This window comes from Amblyomma maculatum, chromosome 2 (genome assembly GCF_055883805.1).
Source record: "Amblyomma maculatum isolate TAMU_Amacu chromosome 2, ASM5588380v1, whole genome shotgun sequence".
Lineage (NCBI taxonomy): Eukaryota > Metazoa > Arthropoda > Arachnida > Ixodida > Ixodidae > Amblyomma > Amblyomma maculatum.
The window spans coordinates 205304853-205317009 of record NC_139345.1 but is presented as its reverse complement, the minus strand read 5'-3'; the positions used below and the strand labels follow the sequence as shown (position 1 = coordinate 205317009).

The window sequence follows — 12157 nt, the reverse complement described above, 5'->3', positions numbered from 1 at the left end:
TCGATGGAGGGGAAACGAAGAGGCGTCCGTGTGCTGTGCGATGTCATCGCACGTTAAAGATCCCCAGGAGGTCGAAATTACTCCGTAGCCCTCAACTACGGCTCCTCTTTTTCTCTTTCCACTTTCACTCCCACATTCCTCCCTTCCCTTACGGCGGGGTCCAGGAGTCCACAGACACAAGTGTGACAGATACTGCGCCTTTCCCTCCTGTGAACCAATTATTTTTATAATAATAATAATAATAATAATAATAATAATAATAATAATAATAATATTAATAATAATAATTTTTATTATTATTATTATTATTATTCTTTGAGCCGATAACACCAGAAGAAGTATTCTCAGTGTTTAAATCACTATAAAACAGTAAAGCACGCGATATGGAAGGACTTAAAATAGGACCCAATAAGTTTGTTCTCGATCGTCTTGCCGCGGTTCGAACTCATCTATATATCTTTGCATAATGGCAGCTGTTTTCCGTGAAACAAAATGAAGCTTGCAAAGGTGATGGTGCTAGATAAGTCGGGAGACAAAAATAATTTTTCTAATTATCGACCAATATCAAGCCTACCCGTTATTTTCGAAAGGTTTGGAAACAACTTATTGGCAATCAGGTAACAACGTTTTGTCACATGTTTTCTATTATAAAGACACAGCAGTTTGGTTTCTGAAAGCACTGGTTCATAGATTTGGCTCGCCTGATGCAAGAACAATACATAATAATGCATTTGAAGAAAAGAGTTTCACTTTTTGGTAGCCTCATTGATTTTCTAAAGCATTCGACAGCAACGCGTTACTGCATAAGCTGCCACATTACGGATTCCGTGGGATTTCTTTTGTTAAATTATTATTTGCAACAAAAACAAAAGAGCAGGCCATCGTTATAAAAAGAGAGCATTCAGCATTCCTCCCCGTGAGACCAGGGCTTCTGCAGTGCAGCATGCTGGGGCCGCTGTTACCTAAGTTTTAGATTAATGACATAACTATCAAGGATAAAGCATATTTTGTTATTTATGCGGATGATAACAGTATACTTTTTCAGGGTAAGGAGATTCATGAACTTGAAAACTTTGGTAACATTCCCTTAATAGGCTGCTTCATTTTAGCACAGTAAATGTATTAAATATAAACGTAACAAAAACAAAATCATTATTGTTCGCATCGGTACAGAAGCAAACAAGCTGTCATTTGGACATTTATTTTTACCTCTAAAATAGAGCGCGTAAGGAAACTAAACATCAAGAGTAGTTTTTACCGGACAAGTAACCTCAAATGCGCACTCTGACCCCCTAGCCAAAAAGTTGGCGAGCGCCTGTGGAATAATTTGCAGACTGCGACAGGTGCTCCCACAGAAGCTCAAACTTCTTTTCTATGATACCTTAATAAACCCCATGTAAATTATTGACGCCATGAATGGGGGACAACATCATGACCATTCACAGGTTACATTTAATACCGAAAAAAGCTGTTCGCCATGTTTCAAATGTGCCCTTCGATGCTCATACACGAGATTTCCTTCAGACATTGACTTTACTTACGTCGGCATAACAAGGTTGTCGCAAGGAGCAGCCAGCGTCGCCAGCAAACCAGTTCCAGAATTCGCCGCCGCAGCAGCACCAGCAGCTAGAGCCACTACACTGGCAAACGGAGGAGATCATGATGCGGGTAAGCGCTCTTTTTATTCGTTCCTTTGGGATTGCGCGAATCCCATGTTTATTCAGGAGCACTACATCTTTATTGTTTCCACATGACAAGTGTGTATGTGTTTCATTTCAATATTTATTTCCATGTGATGTGTTCTATTTCAATATTTATCCCATGTGTGTGTGCAATTGAGGCGCGGGTAGCCTTGCTGTTAGCATCGATGCAGGCGACCCTTGTAGGTAGCACGTATCACCGTTGTCTTGTAGGAGATAGCAATTCCTTATAGATATGGAAGTGCAGGACAGATTTGTTGCCGTTGTTGCCTTGTATTCACGTAGGCATGACTTGTGGGAATGGAATAGACGCTGGCTCTTGCCTTGTATTGCTTAGACACTGGCCGTAGTCTTGGACAGACGCTGTTGCCTTGTGGGAATGGACGATGGCTTGCGGGAGACATAGACGCGGGCTCTTGCCATGTAGGATTGTTGCCTTGTACTATCCATGGGCGTCCTGACGTGGTTTCAGCATAGTCACCGATACATGGTATTGTTACTTGCAGTGTCTGCAGAGCGGCAATTTGCTGGACTTCGTTGAATACATCTTCGGGCGGTCTCCTCGGAGCGATGTACTGCCACCAGAACAGCAACGCGACGACAGTAATGGCGGCCAACGCCGCCCGGCTTCCCCGCCGTCGCCGACAGGAAGGGAGGCCGACGTGATAGCACTGGAGCGCTTGGTGGCTGCTGCGGATGCCCCTAGCGGCTCGACGGACCAATCACGGGCGACGGCCACCGAGCTCTCCGGTACGTCAAGAACGGCCCTCGCCACTCCCTGCATACAAGCTGACGCCGCCGCTTCCAGCGCCGCAAAGCCCGTTTCATCTCCGCTTGAACAGCCGGCAGCCGCTGCAGACGTCGTCGTTGGTAACCATGGGCCTGTCGCCTGGGGAAAATTTCGTGCCGATTGCCAGCACGGCGGGGGCAACGCGTCGCCGACGTTTGAAGGAATCTTCCCTGGCGGGGGACCACCATCGAGCGGACCAACATTTGCCGATAAAGAAGCGGAAAGTTAGGAACGTTCCCGATTTACCGGAGGGCTCGCGGACTTTCGTCCCAGACTTGGAGATTCCAGGGGTTTCGCTTTGCCCAGAAACGCCTCTTTCATCTGTTCCCCATCGGCAAGGGCGGCCAGGGATGTCCTGTGCAACTCCGATTACGAAAACATCAGTGACGACGAACTCTTTGTCGAATGCCCCAGTGTCGCAGCAGCAGCCTCGGACACTACCAACAGCATCTGCAGTGACAGCGGCAGTGGTAGCACCCCAAATGCACCTGCACAAGACAGCAGCTCCCGTGCCGCCTCGCCTGACACTACAGCGGTATGTTCCCCCCCCCCCCCCCCCAAGCAGTACAAGTCATGGCAATGGTGCCAGTCCCAATATTCGTGGCACCGCATCATTTACCGGGCGTTCTAAACACCCCGGGCATCTCAAGCACATTTCCAGGCGCAGCAGCTACACCGGCCATCCCAAGCGCGGCGGCTCCCCCGGCCATCGCAAGAATCTCAAGCGCCCCCCAAGCAGTACAACTCATGGCAATGGTGCCACTCCCAATATTCGTGGCACCGCATCATTTACCGGGCGTTCTAAACACCCCGGGCATCTCAAGCACATTTCCAGGCGCAGCAGCTACACCGGCCATCCCAAGCGCGGCGGCTCCCCCGGCCATCGCAAGAATCTCAAGCGCAGCAGCCATCCCAAAGACACCGGGTCTTCCAGGCACAAAGGGTCTTCCAAGCACAGCGGGTCTTCCAAGCACAGCGGGTCTTCCAAACACAGCGGGTCTTCCAAGCACGGCGGCGAATCAGACAGACACAAGAGCAGGAATAGAAAGCGAAATCAAGAATTAAAATTATTTCGCAGCGCCGACAGACAGTGTACATAATGAAGTATAAGTTATGTTTGAAACAATGTGTCTTCCATTTTGTTTGCTCGCTTCCCTACAGCTGCTGCCGCAGAGTTGGGTACCGACCAGTGGCAAGCGGCGAGCGAGTGACCCTCTTTCTAGGGACATTCCCGCCAGAAAATCCAATTGCGCGCTCTCGGTCGAAGGGGAGGAGGGTGTAGGTATGTTAGTCAGTCGCAGCGGCTGCTCGGAGAGGGGGAAGATTGTGAGAGCGAGGAGAGCGGTGGCGCACGGCGGCTGCAACAATTCTCCGGTGCGTAGTAGTCGGCTGCTCGACGCAGCTTGGATGGGTGTTTGTGTGTTTGCGTGTGTGGCTGCCTGAACGACGCCATGGAAAGGATGGAAATTGAGCGACTAGTGGGTGAGCAACTGTTGGCTATAAGCACGCAAAAGCAGCAACAGCACGCGAAAAGTGGCCGTGACAGTAAACACGGGGGCGATGCTCCCGGAAGAAATGGCGTTGTCGGTAACAGCGCCGCCCGTGGCTGTAGCAATTCTGCTGGCGCCACTGCCGCCGCCACCGCCGCCACGAGTACTCGTGACGGGGCCGAGCAACGGCAGCAGCAGCGCGAGCAGAAACGAGAAAACGAGAAAGGGCGTGCTAGCAGCGCTGTGGCGGCGGCGGATGGCATGCTTCTAACCTCACTAGGACTGCGCGCCGCCGCCACTGAAGAAATACTCTTCGACGAGGACGTTGTATCGTTAGGCGAAGAAACTACGAGTGCCGCTACTGCCATTGCCATGACGCTAAACGAGGAGCCGTGTGAAAGTATTACTGAACGCGCCGCAGTATCCGAAGGCAAACAGCTCGTCGTGCGACTTAACGACATTGGACAGACGCCCCCCAAGCAGTCGTGTCGCGTATCTAGCCTTAAGCGCACATCCATGAGCATGAACAGAGCACCGCTGGTGACGCCGCCGACAAGGAAGCGCGGACCTACGCGGAGTATTAGTAACTACTTCTTCTGAAAAGAGAAGGGCTCGCCTAATGAGCACGATAGACGCGGTAGCGCGAGGCAAGATCGGCGCCCAGCAACACAAAGGCGACGCAACGGCGAGCGCCATAATCGATCCGGTTGTTCTGCCTTTCAAGAAACAGCGCAAGTCACGCTTGTCACCTTCGAAGCAGCTGCCGCAGCAACGCTTCCAAGTGCACAAGATATTGACTAAGTCGACAGCTCGGCGGCGGCCTTCGCCGTCTCCGCCGTCAGAGGAGTTGGTCGAGAAAGAATCCGCACTGGAAGAGCAACCCCAAGAACAGCAAGCCGAGCAGCAACAGCAGCAACAGCAACAACCTCGGCAGCAGCAGCCGCAACAATCTCAGCGACAGCAGCAGCAGCCGCAGCAGCAACAACCTCGACAGCAGCAGCAGTCACAACAGCAACAACCTCGTCAGCAGCAGCAGTCACAACAATCTCAGCGACAGCCTCAGCCCCGACAGCCCGAGCCCGAACAATTCACCCAAGATGAAATTTGTTGCGGTCAAGTCATACCGCCTACACCACCCATCAATAATACAAGCGACGAGCTGCCCGCGGCACCCGAGCCGTCGTCGCCCCCAAAAGCACGGCGGCCCGAACGCCCGGCGCGAAAACGACAGCAAGCCGAGCAGCAACAGCAGCAACAACATCGGCAGCAGCAGTCGCAACAATCTCAGCGACAGCAGCAGCAGTCACAACAGCAACAACCTCGACAGCAGCAGCAGCAGTCACAACAGCAACAACCTCGTCAGCAGCAGCAGTCACAACAATCTCAGCGACAGCCTCAGCCCCGACAGCCCGAGCCCGAAAAATTCACCCAAGATGAAATTTGTTGCAGCCAAGTCATACCGCCTACACCACCCATCAATAATACAAGCGACGAGCTGCCCGCGGCACCCGAGCCGTCGTCGCCCCCAAAAGAACGGCGGCCCGAACGCCCGGCGCTTAAACGACGGTTGCTCGGGGTGGGAACGCCGGAGGCTATAGATGAATATTTTCGCACTGATGAATTGGAATCCATGTCGTCACAAGACGACGAGGAGGACTACGAAGCGGTCACTACTACAACCACGAGCGACGACGGCAGTGCAGCTAGCGACGGTTCCGGGATCGGCGCGGGGAAACGGAGACGCAGAGCCAGAATGCTTTCCCAGAGACGACGAAAGAAGCTCGAGCAACAGAGGCAACGGGTCCGGTTCGCCGATGCTTCCACATCCCACGCCGACAAAGCCATGACGCAAGCTCTGAGCTCAATGATGAGTCACAGCTGGCGTGACGCGTACACGGGCGAGCTGCGCGACATGTTGCCGCAACCCAAAGTGTGCGCCCTAGGCGAATATGTGGATCCTGACACACAGCGCAGCGTGCCCGTGCCGCCTCACGACACCATGCTCGCGCTTCTCGTGTTTGCCACCAGCATGCTGTCCTGTGCCAACGTCAACATCGAGGGATCCGGCCCCGAATTGTACGAACACATATTTGCCTACGCCGTGGTAAGTTTGGTGTTTGCGCTTTCAACCAACGATCAATGTTATATATATGTGTGTTTGTCTTTCCAGAGCCGGGGAATCAGGAACAGACGAGCCGCCATGGATGCACTGCGTAACTGGTTCGACGGAGCTTTTGTACATGGCGAACCGGGATACACGTTTCTCGACCCACACAACGCTCACCCCATTGTGCAGGCCAACCATCGTACTCCCACCTTGCTCGTGGCAAACCAGTTTCCTGGCGAGCACTGGAGATACGTGTATGCTTTGCGCGTGCGGCAGGACATGGGCTTTGCCTTGGCCCGTGTCTTACTGCTCCCCTTTCTGACGGGAGACGCGTGCGTGGCGTCTCTCGTCGGGGACATGGATGCCAAGTGGATGCCCGGCGTCTCGAGGGCTTTGCACTATGGGCTGCGCATGTGGCTTGCCTGTAAGAAGGGAGTCGAGTGCATGTACTATTTGATGCGCAACTGTATCGAGCAGCGCGCATACCACGCAGTGGAACCGGCGTCGGTGGTGCTCGACGACGGCACGGTGCTGAGGCCTACCGAGGCAGAGGAGCCCCAGCAGCAGATCGGTCGGGACGGACCTTTGCCCACGTTTGCAGAGGCACCCTATTACGACTTGCACCCGAGCGATTGCGTCGCCTGGCACGAGCTCTTCGATACCAACGACTTTGCTGCTGCCAACGAACGCTGCAACACTCGCGTCATGAACCCCGCACTATTTCTACCTGCGTGCAGCACTGGCGTGGGGACCAGCAGCCTGCCGGGACTGCAGCGGATCCTGGTTTCGGTCTTCTACAGCGCCATCGAATACTTTGCCACGGCGGCGTCGGTGGGAGACTCTCGCTGCTGCTTCGTATTCTGGGGCGCGCGACACCAAGTCCGAGCGCTGCACGATTCGTGCCGGATCTTGCTGCGCTATCACACCTTGGTAGAATCGAGCACGGGAGCTACCCCTGCCACGGCACATCATCAACCAAAGCGGTATGTAGGTGAGCGTGTGCGGTGATGATAACTGTAGTGATACCTCTCTCTTTTTCTGTCCCGCACAGTTTCAAGATCACCATGATCGACACCGCAACATCACCCGGCAGTGCACCGTCGTCCCCAGCTCAACAATCCCAGCAGCAGCCGCAGCAACAGCAGCAGCAGCACCTCAATCACCGACAGTCACAGCAATTTCAGCAGCAGACACACGACGCCGAGTCCGTGCTATTGTCAAGTGGCGGACATCACCAGCGCGGCAAAATGCACATTGTGTTCTGCGTAGCGCCCGTGGTCGAGGTGACAAGTGGCACGCAAATCCAAGTAGAACCAAAGCTCCCGAAAGGAGTAGAGCCCATGTTTGTCTTTCGCATGTTGGATGGGAATCCAGATGCACACACGTACGTCGTAACCAACAGTATATGTCCCCGTTCACTGTCTAATGCCATAATCTCATGTGAGGCTACACATTTCAAGCGCGGCCTCAACGCGGGCCTTCGCTGTCTCAGTACCCTCTTCCGTCCCGCCACAACTGTCGAAGCCAGTAGCGGGAGTGGTAGTGGAAACGGTCAGGAAGCTCTCTGGGCTGTTGAATGGCTCGAGTCTGTGTGTTCGCAACGAAATGAGGATCCAACATCCTGTCGTCGTAAATCCTCACCTAAACCCTCACATAAAAAGTCACGAAAGCCACTTTCGTGAAGTAGCAGCATCAGGAACCACAGCCAGGCCAGTTTTCAAATGTTCTCGTCCATAATTTATCACCAGTATAGTGTCCTGCATCCTCGCGACTGCCAATGTGATCAATAAAGATTGTATGTGTCCCCTACATTGCCGTTGTTTGCCACGCTGCGCGGTAGCGAAACTTGCATGTACACATAACACGTATATAGCGTAATGTAACGTCTTTATTCAATAACATCATATATTTACACATTCAATAAGATCACACAAAGCTTGTATAAGGAGCTTCTTGTCAACGTAGGCCGCTGTATAAACAGCTTAAACAATGCCAAACCGAAGCTTGTATAGGAGCTCCCGGTCGACGTGATGAAGGAAACAGCTTGTATAAGAATGACATTCCCTTCGTACAAGCTGTCCCGAGACACATTGGTGGCATACATACTTTGAGACACTTGGAATACAGCACGTACTTCCAAACTATACTTTGAGACACTTGGACTACAGCACGTACTTCCAAACTATACTTTGAGACACTGCAATACAGCACATAATTCCAAACCATACTTTGAGACACTTGGAATACAGCACACAATTCCAAACTATACTTTGAGACACTGGAATACAGCACATAATTCCAAACCATACTTTGAGACACTTGGAATACAGCACCTAATTCCAACTATTGAGCCCAAGTGGTTCTACTGATTTTCATTTAACGTAAACATAATGCTGAAATCGGCATTTTCATCGTCGACTAGTGGGCTAAACGCTTCGTCTTGGTTTACAATATCATACCGAATAGTTTCAAACGTACTTTTAATCTTGCTAAGGTCCATATCCCAATTTTCTTTCATAATATCCATAATAAGGGATTCGCTTATATCTTTCATTACAATATCTGCGACTTCAGGGGTTTCAAATAGTGGTTCCAAATCGTCAGATTCTGCCAATTTAGATAATGGGTTGCCGCTGCTGCCAAGGCACCGGAACGTAAATGCAGGTTGCATATTCGGCAAGGCAACTTCAGTGCAGCCGCGCTCTGGCTTGAACACAAAGGAACGCTCTTTGAAATATACACGCGTCCACTGAGTGCCAACCAGATCACGCTCAGCATCTGTAATTTCCAGATTGTCGAATACGTCCCAGCACACAGAGCAGACGCCAGCGTCGAACACAGCCGGCGACGCAAAGCAGGCAGCGAGCACATCCTGGACATCTAATCGCTCAAAGAGCAACTTGTCTGCGTTGCGTTGCAGCCTCCCCGGGAACTGAATCCTGTTCTCAAGGCGCGCGCTCGGCCCGCATCCTCTCCGGCCGGAGGGAGATATGCGTTAACCCAGGGGGCATGCGTTATCGCTCTTTAGAAGAAGTCTCCAGACTTCCTTATCGCCGGGCCAGGCATCCTGGCTCGGCGACGCCACTTGTTGCTACGGCATCGACGAGTGGGATTTTCCAAAAGCTGGTTGCGTTGGTAAATGCCGTCTTCCCAAGCAAACAGCTTCTGTTTTGAAGAGTCGCTACTACCATATGCCACCATAGTTAGTGGCCGAGCGATGGGACAGGTGCTCCTTCCGATCTGCGCCGAGCACACATTGATGGCCGAGCGCTCGAGCAGGTGCCCCTCCAATTTCAGGGGGCGAGCACCCTCTCGTTTAGTTAGTGGCCGAGCGCTAAAGCAGGTGCCCCTCCAATTTCAGGGGGCGAGCACCCTCTCGTTTAGTTAGTGGCCGAGCGCTAAAGCAGGTGCCCCTCCAATTTCACGGGGCGAGCACCCTCTCGTTTAGTTAGTGGCCGAGCGCTAAAGCAGGTGCCCCTCCAATTTCAGGGGGCGAGCACCCTCTCGTTTAGTTAGTGGCCGAGCGCTAAAGCAGGTGCCCCTCCAATTTCACGGGGCGAGCACCCTCTCGTTTAGTTAGTGGCCGAGCGCTAAAGCAGGTGCCCCTCCAATTTCAGGGGGCGAGCACCCTCTCGTTTAGTTAGTGGCCGAGCGCTAAAGCAGGTGCCCCTCCAATTTCAGGGGGCGAGCACCCTCTCGTTTAGTTAGTGGCCGAGCGCTAAAGCAGGTGCCCCTCCAATTTCACGGGGCGAGCACCCTCTCGTTTAGTTAGTGGCCGAGCGCTAAAGCAGGTGCCCCTCCAATTTCACGGGGCGAGCACCCTCTCGTTTAGTTAGTGGCCGAGCGCTAAAGCAGGTGCCCCTCCAATTTCAGGGGGCGAGCACCCTCTCGTTTAGTTAGTGGCCGAGCGCTAAAGCAGGTGCCCCTCCAATTTCACGGGGCGAGCACCCTCTCGTTTAGTTAGTGGCCGAGCGCTAAAGCAGGTGCCCCTCCAATTTCACGGGGCGAGCACCCTCTCGTTTAGTTAGTGGCCGAGCGCTAAAGCAGGTGCCCCTCCAATTTCACGGGGCGAGCACCCTCTCGTTTAGTCGATGGCCGAGCGCTAAAGCAGGTACGACGGGGTCTGCGCCGAGCACCCTCTCGTTTAGTTGATGGCCGAGCGCTAAAGCAGGTGCGACGGGGTCTGCGCCGAGGCTGCTCCCAGCTTAAAATATTTCTTTTCAGAGCGCCCGTCTCGGCTGCGGGAGGTGGTCAGTTCGAAACCCACCGCCGGATACCCACCGGTAAAAATGGGTACAAGCGTCCCCCGGCCTGGTGCTCGGCTTTTACAGGGGTGTGCGTTTGGGAGAAGCTCCGTAAACCCCGCTGCGCGCCCCTCCTCCGCAGTGGGCCCAAACCCAGTTTCGAACCTCGCAGCCTGCAAAGGTGGTTCTGTTTGTCTTGCAAAGGTACTTCCTTTGACCCTCACCTGAAGTGCTCCCTTAGAGCCTCAGCTGCAGCAGTCCTAAAAAAAGGTACCGGGTTCGATCCCTGGTGCCGCCGGTTACCCACCGGTTTTTCAATGGGTACAAGCTTTCCTCCGGCCTGGTGCTCGGCTCTTCTGGGGTGAAAGGCTTGGAAAAAGGGTCACATAATGGACTTATTGTCCGCCGCAGTCGTGGCCTAGTGGTTAGGGCGTCCGTCTCGGCTGCGGGAGGTGGTTGTGACAGCATCACGTCAATCTCCTCGCTCGTGGATGTTCATCCCGAACGTCTTCTTGTTGCAGGTGGCAATTCAAGTGGCAGAGTGCAGATTTTTGTTGAGCCATGAATGAAACACTGCTCTACGCACCCATCACTATGCACACTATTCTTTTTTTTCCTGGTCATTTTTGAAGCGTAGAGTCCAAGCAGAACTTTGTGAATGTTAAGCTAATCCCGTGATCTCGCAAACGCACACCCCTGTAAAAGCCGAGCACCAGGCCGGGGGACGCTTGTACCCATTTTTACCGGTGGGTGTCCGGCGGTGGGTTTCGAACTGACCACCTGACCACACCCACCGGTAAAATGGGTACAAGCGTCCCCCGGCCCGGCGCCCGGCTCTCTCAGGGGTGTGCGTTTGGAAGAGGCTCTGCTAACCCTGCTGTGCTCCTTAGAGGGCTTAAAGTTTCGAACAACTAATGACAACTAATGGGGTTTACGGAGCTTCTCCCAAACGCACACCCCTGTAAAAGCCGAGCACCAGGCCGGGGGACGCTTGTACCCATTTTTACCGGTGGGTGTCCGGCGGTGGGTTTCGAACTGACCACCTGACCACACCCACCGGTAAAATGGGTACAAGCGTCCCCCGGCCCGGCGCCCGGCTCTCTCAGGGGTGTGCGTTTGGAAGAGGCTCTGCTAACCCTGCTGTGCTCCTTAGAGGGCTTAAAGTTTCGAACAACTAATGACCTGCAAAGGTCTGGTTCTCACAGGTCGGGTAGGTACCGGGTTCGATCCCTGGTGCTGCCGGTTACCCACCGGCAATGGGTACAAGCTTTCCTCCGGCCTGGTGCTCGGCTCTTCTGGGGTGAAAGGCTTGGAAAAAGGGTCACATAATGGACTTATTGTCCGATTGCGGAACGGATTATTGACACATGCCCCCCTTCTAGCTGCATACCTCCAATGTTATTCACTGCTCTATTCAGTCACCACAGCGTGCAAAATTTGGGACGGCTAGGTCCATGCTACTTTACCTTGCATACTTGACTATTCAGGTGCACATACTTGCTCAGGTGCACAAAAGTCTGACAGTCAGGTGCACAGAATTCTATGCTTGACGTCGCTAGAACAATTACTTGAGCTCAGGTGCACATACTTGACGTCGCTAAACATTGAGCTCAGGTGCACAAAATTCTGACCTCGCTAGTCAGGTGCACAGAATCCCATACTTGAGTTCCACGCGCGGGAAAAGCGCCCGCGCGCACACCCCGTATTTTTGGCTCACGCCGCGGCCCCGCATTTTTTGCCCACGGTGCGCTTTGTTAGTAAATGACAGGTATTCCTTCAACAACACTTGTTATTGTAAACGCAGTTTGAAACGTACACACCGTCAA

The 12157-nt window shown here is 53.1% G+C and overlaps 1 protein-coding gene across 1 annotated transcript in view; it reads left to right on the top strand.

Moving 5' to 3' along the window:
- LOC146201108 (uncharacterized) overlaps window positions 1-7898 on the top strand; it is a 35881-nt gene extending 27983 nt beyond the window's left edge. Inside the window, exons 2-6 of the mRNA XM_084592491.1 lie at window positions 1556-1668; window positions 2207-2714; window positions 5099-6084; window positions 6151-7070; window positions 7139-7898. Coding sequence (XP_084448617.1) covers window positions 1556-1668; window positions 2207-2714; window positions 5099-6084; window positions 6151-7070; window positions 7139-7769 — 3158 coding nt within the window. The 3' untranslated portion in view covers window positions 7770-7898. The remainder of the gene's footprint in view (window positions 1-1555; window positions 1669-2206; window positions 2715-5098; window positions 6085-6150; window positions 7071-7138) is intronic.
- The last annotated feature ends 4259 nt before the right edge of the window (window positions 7899-12157 follow it).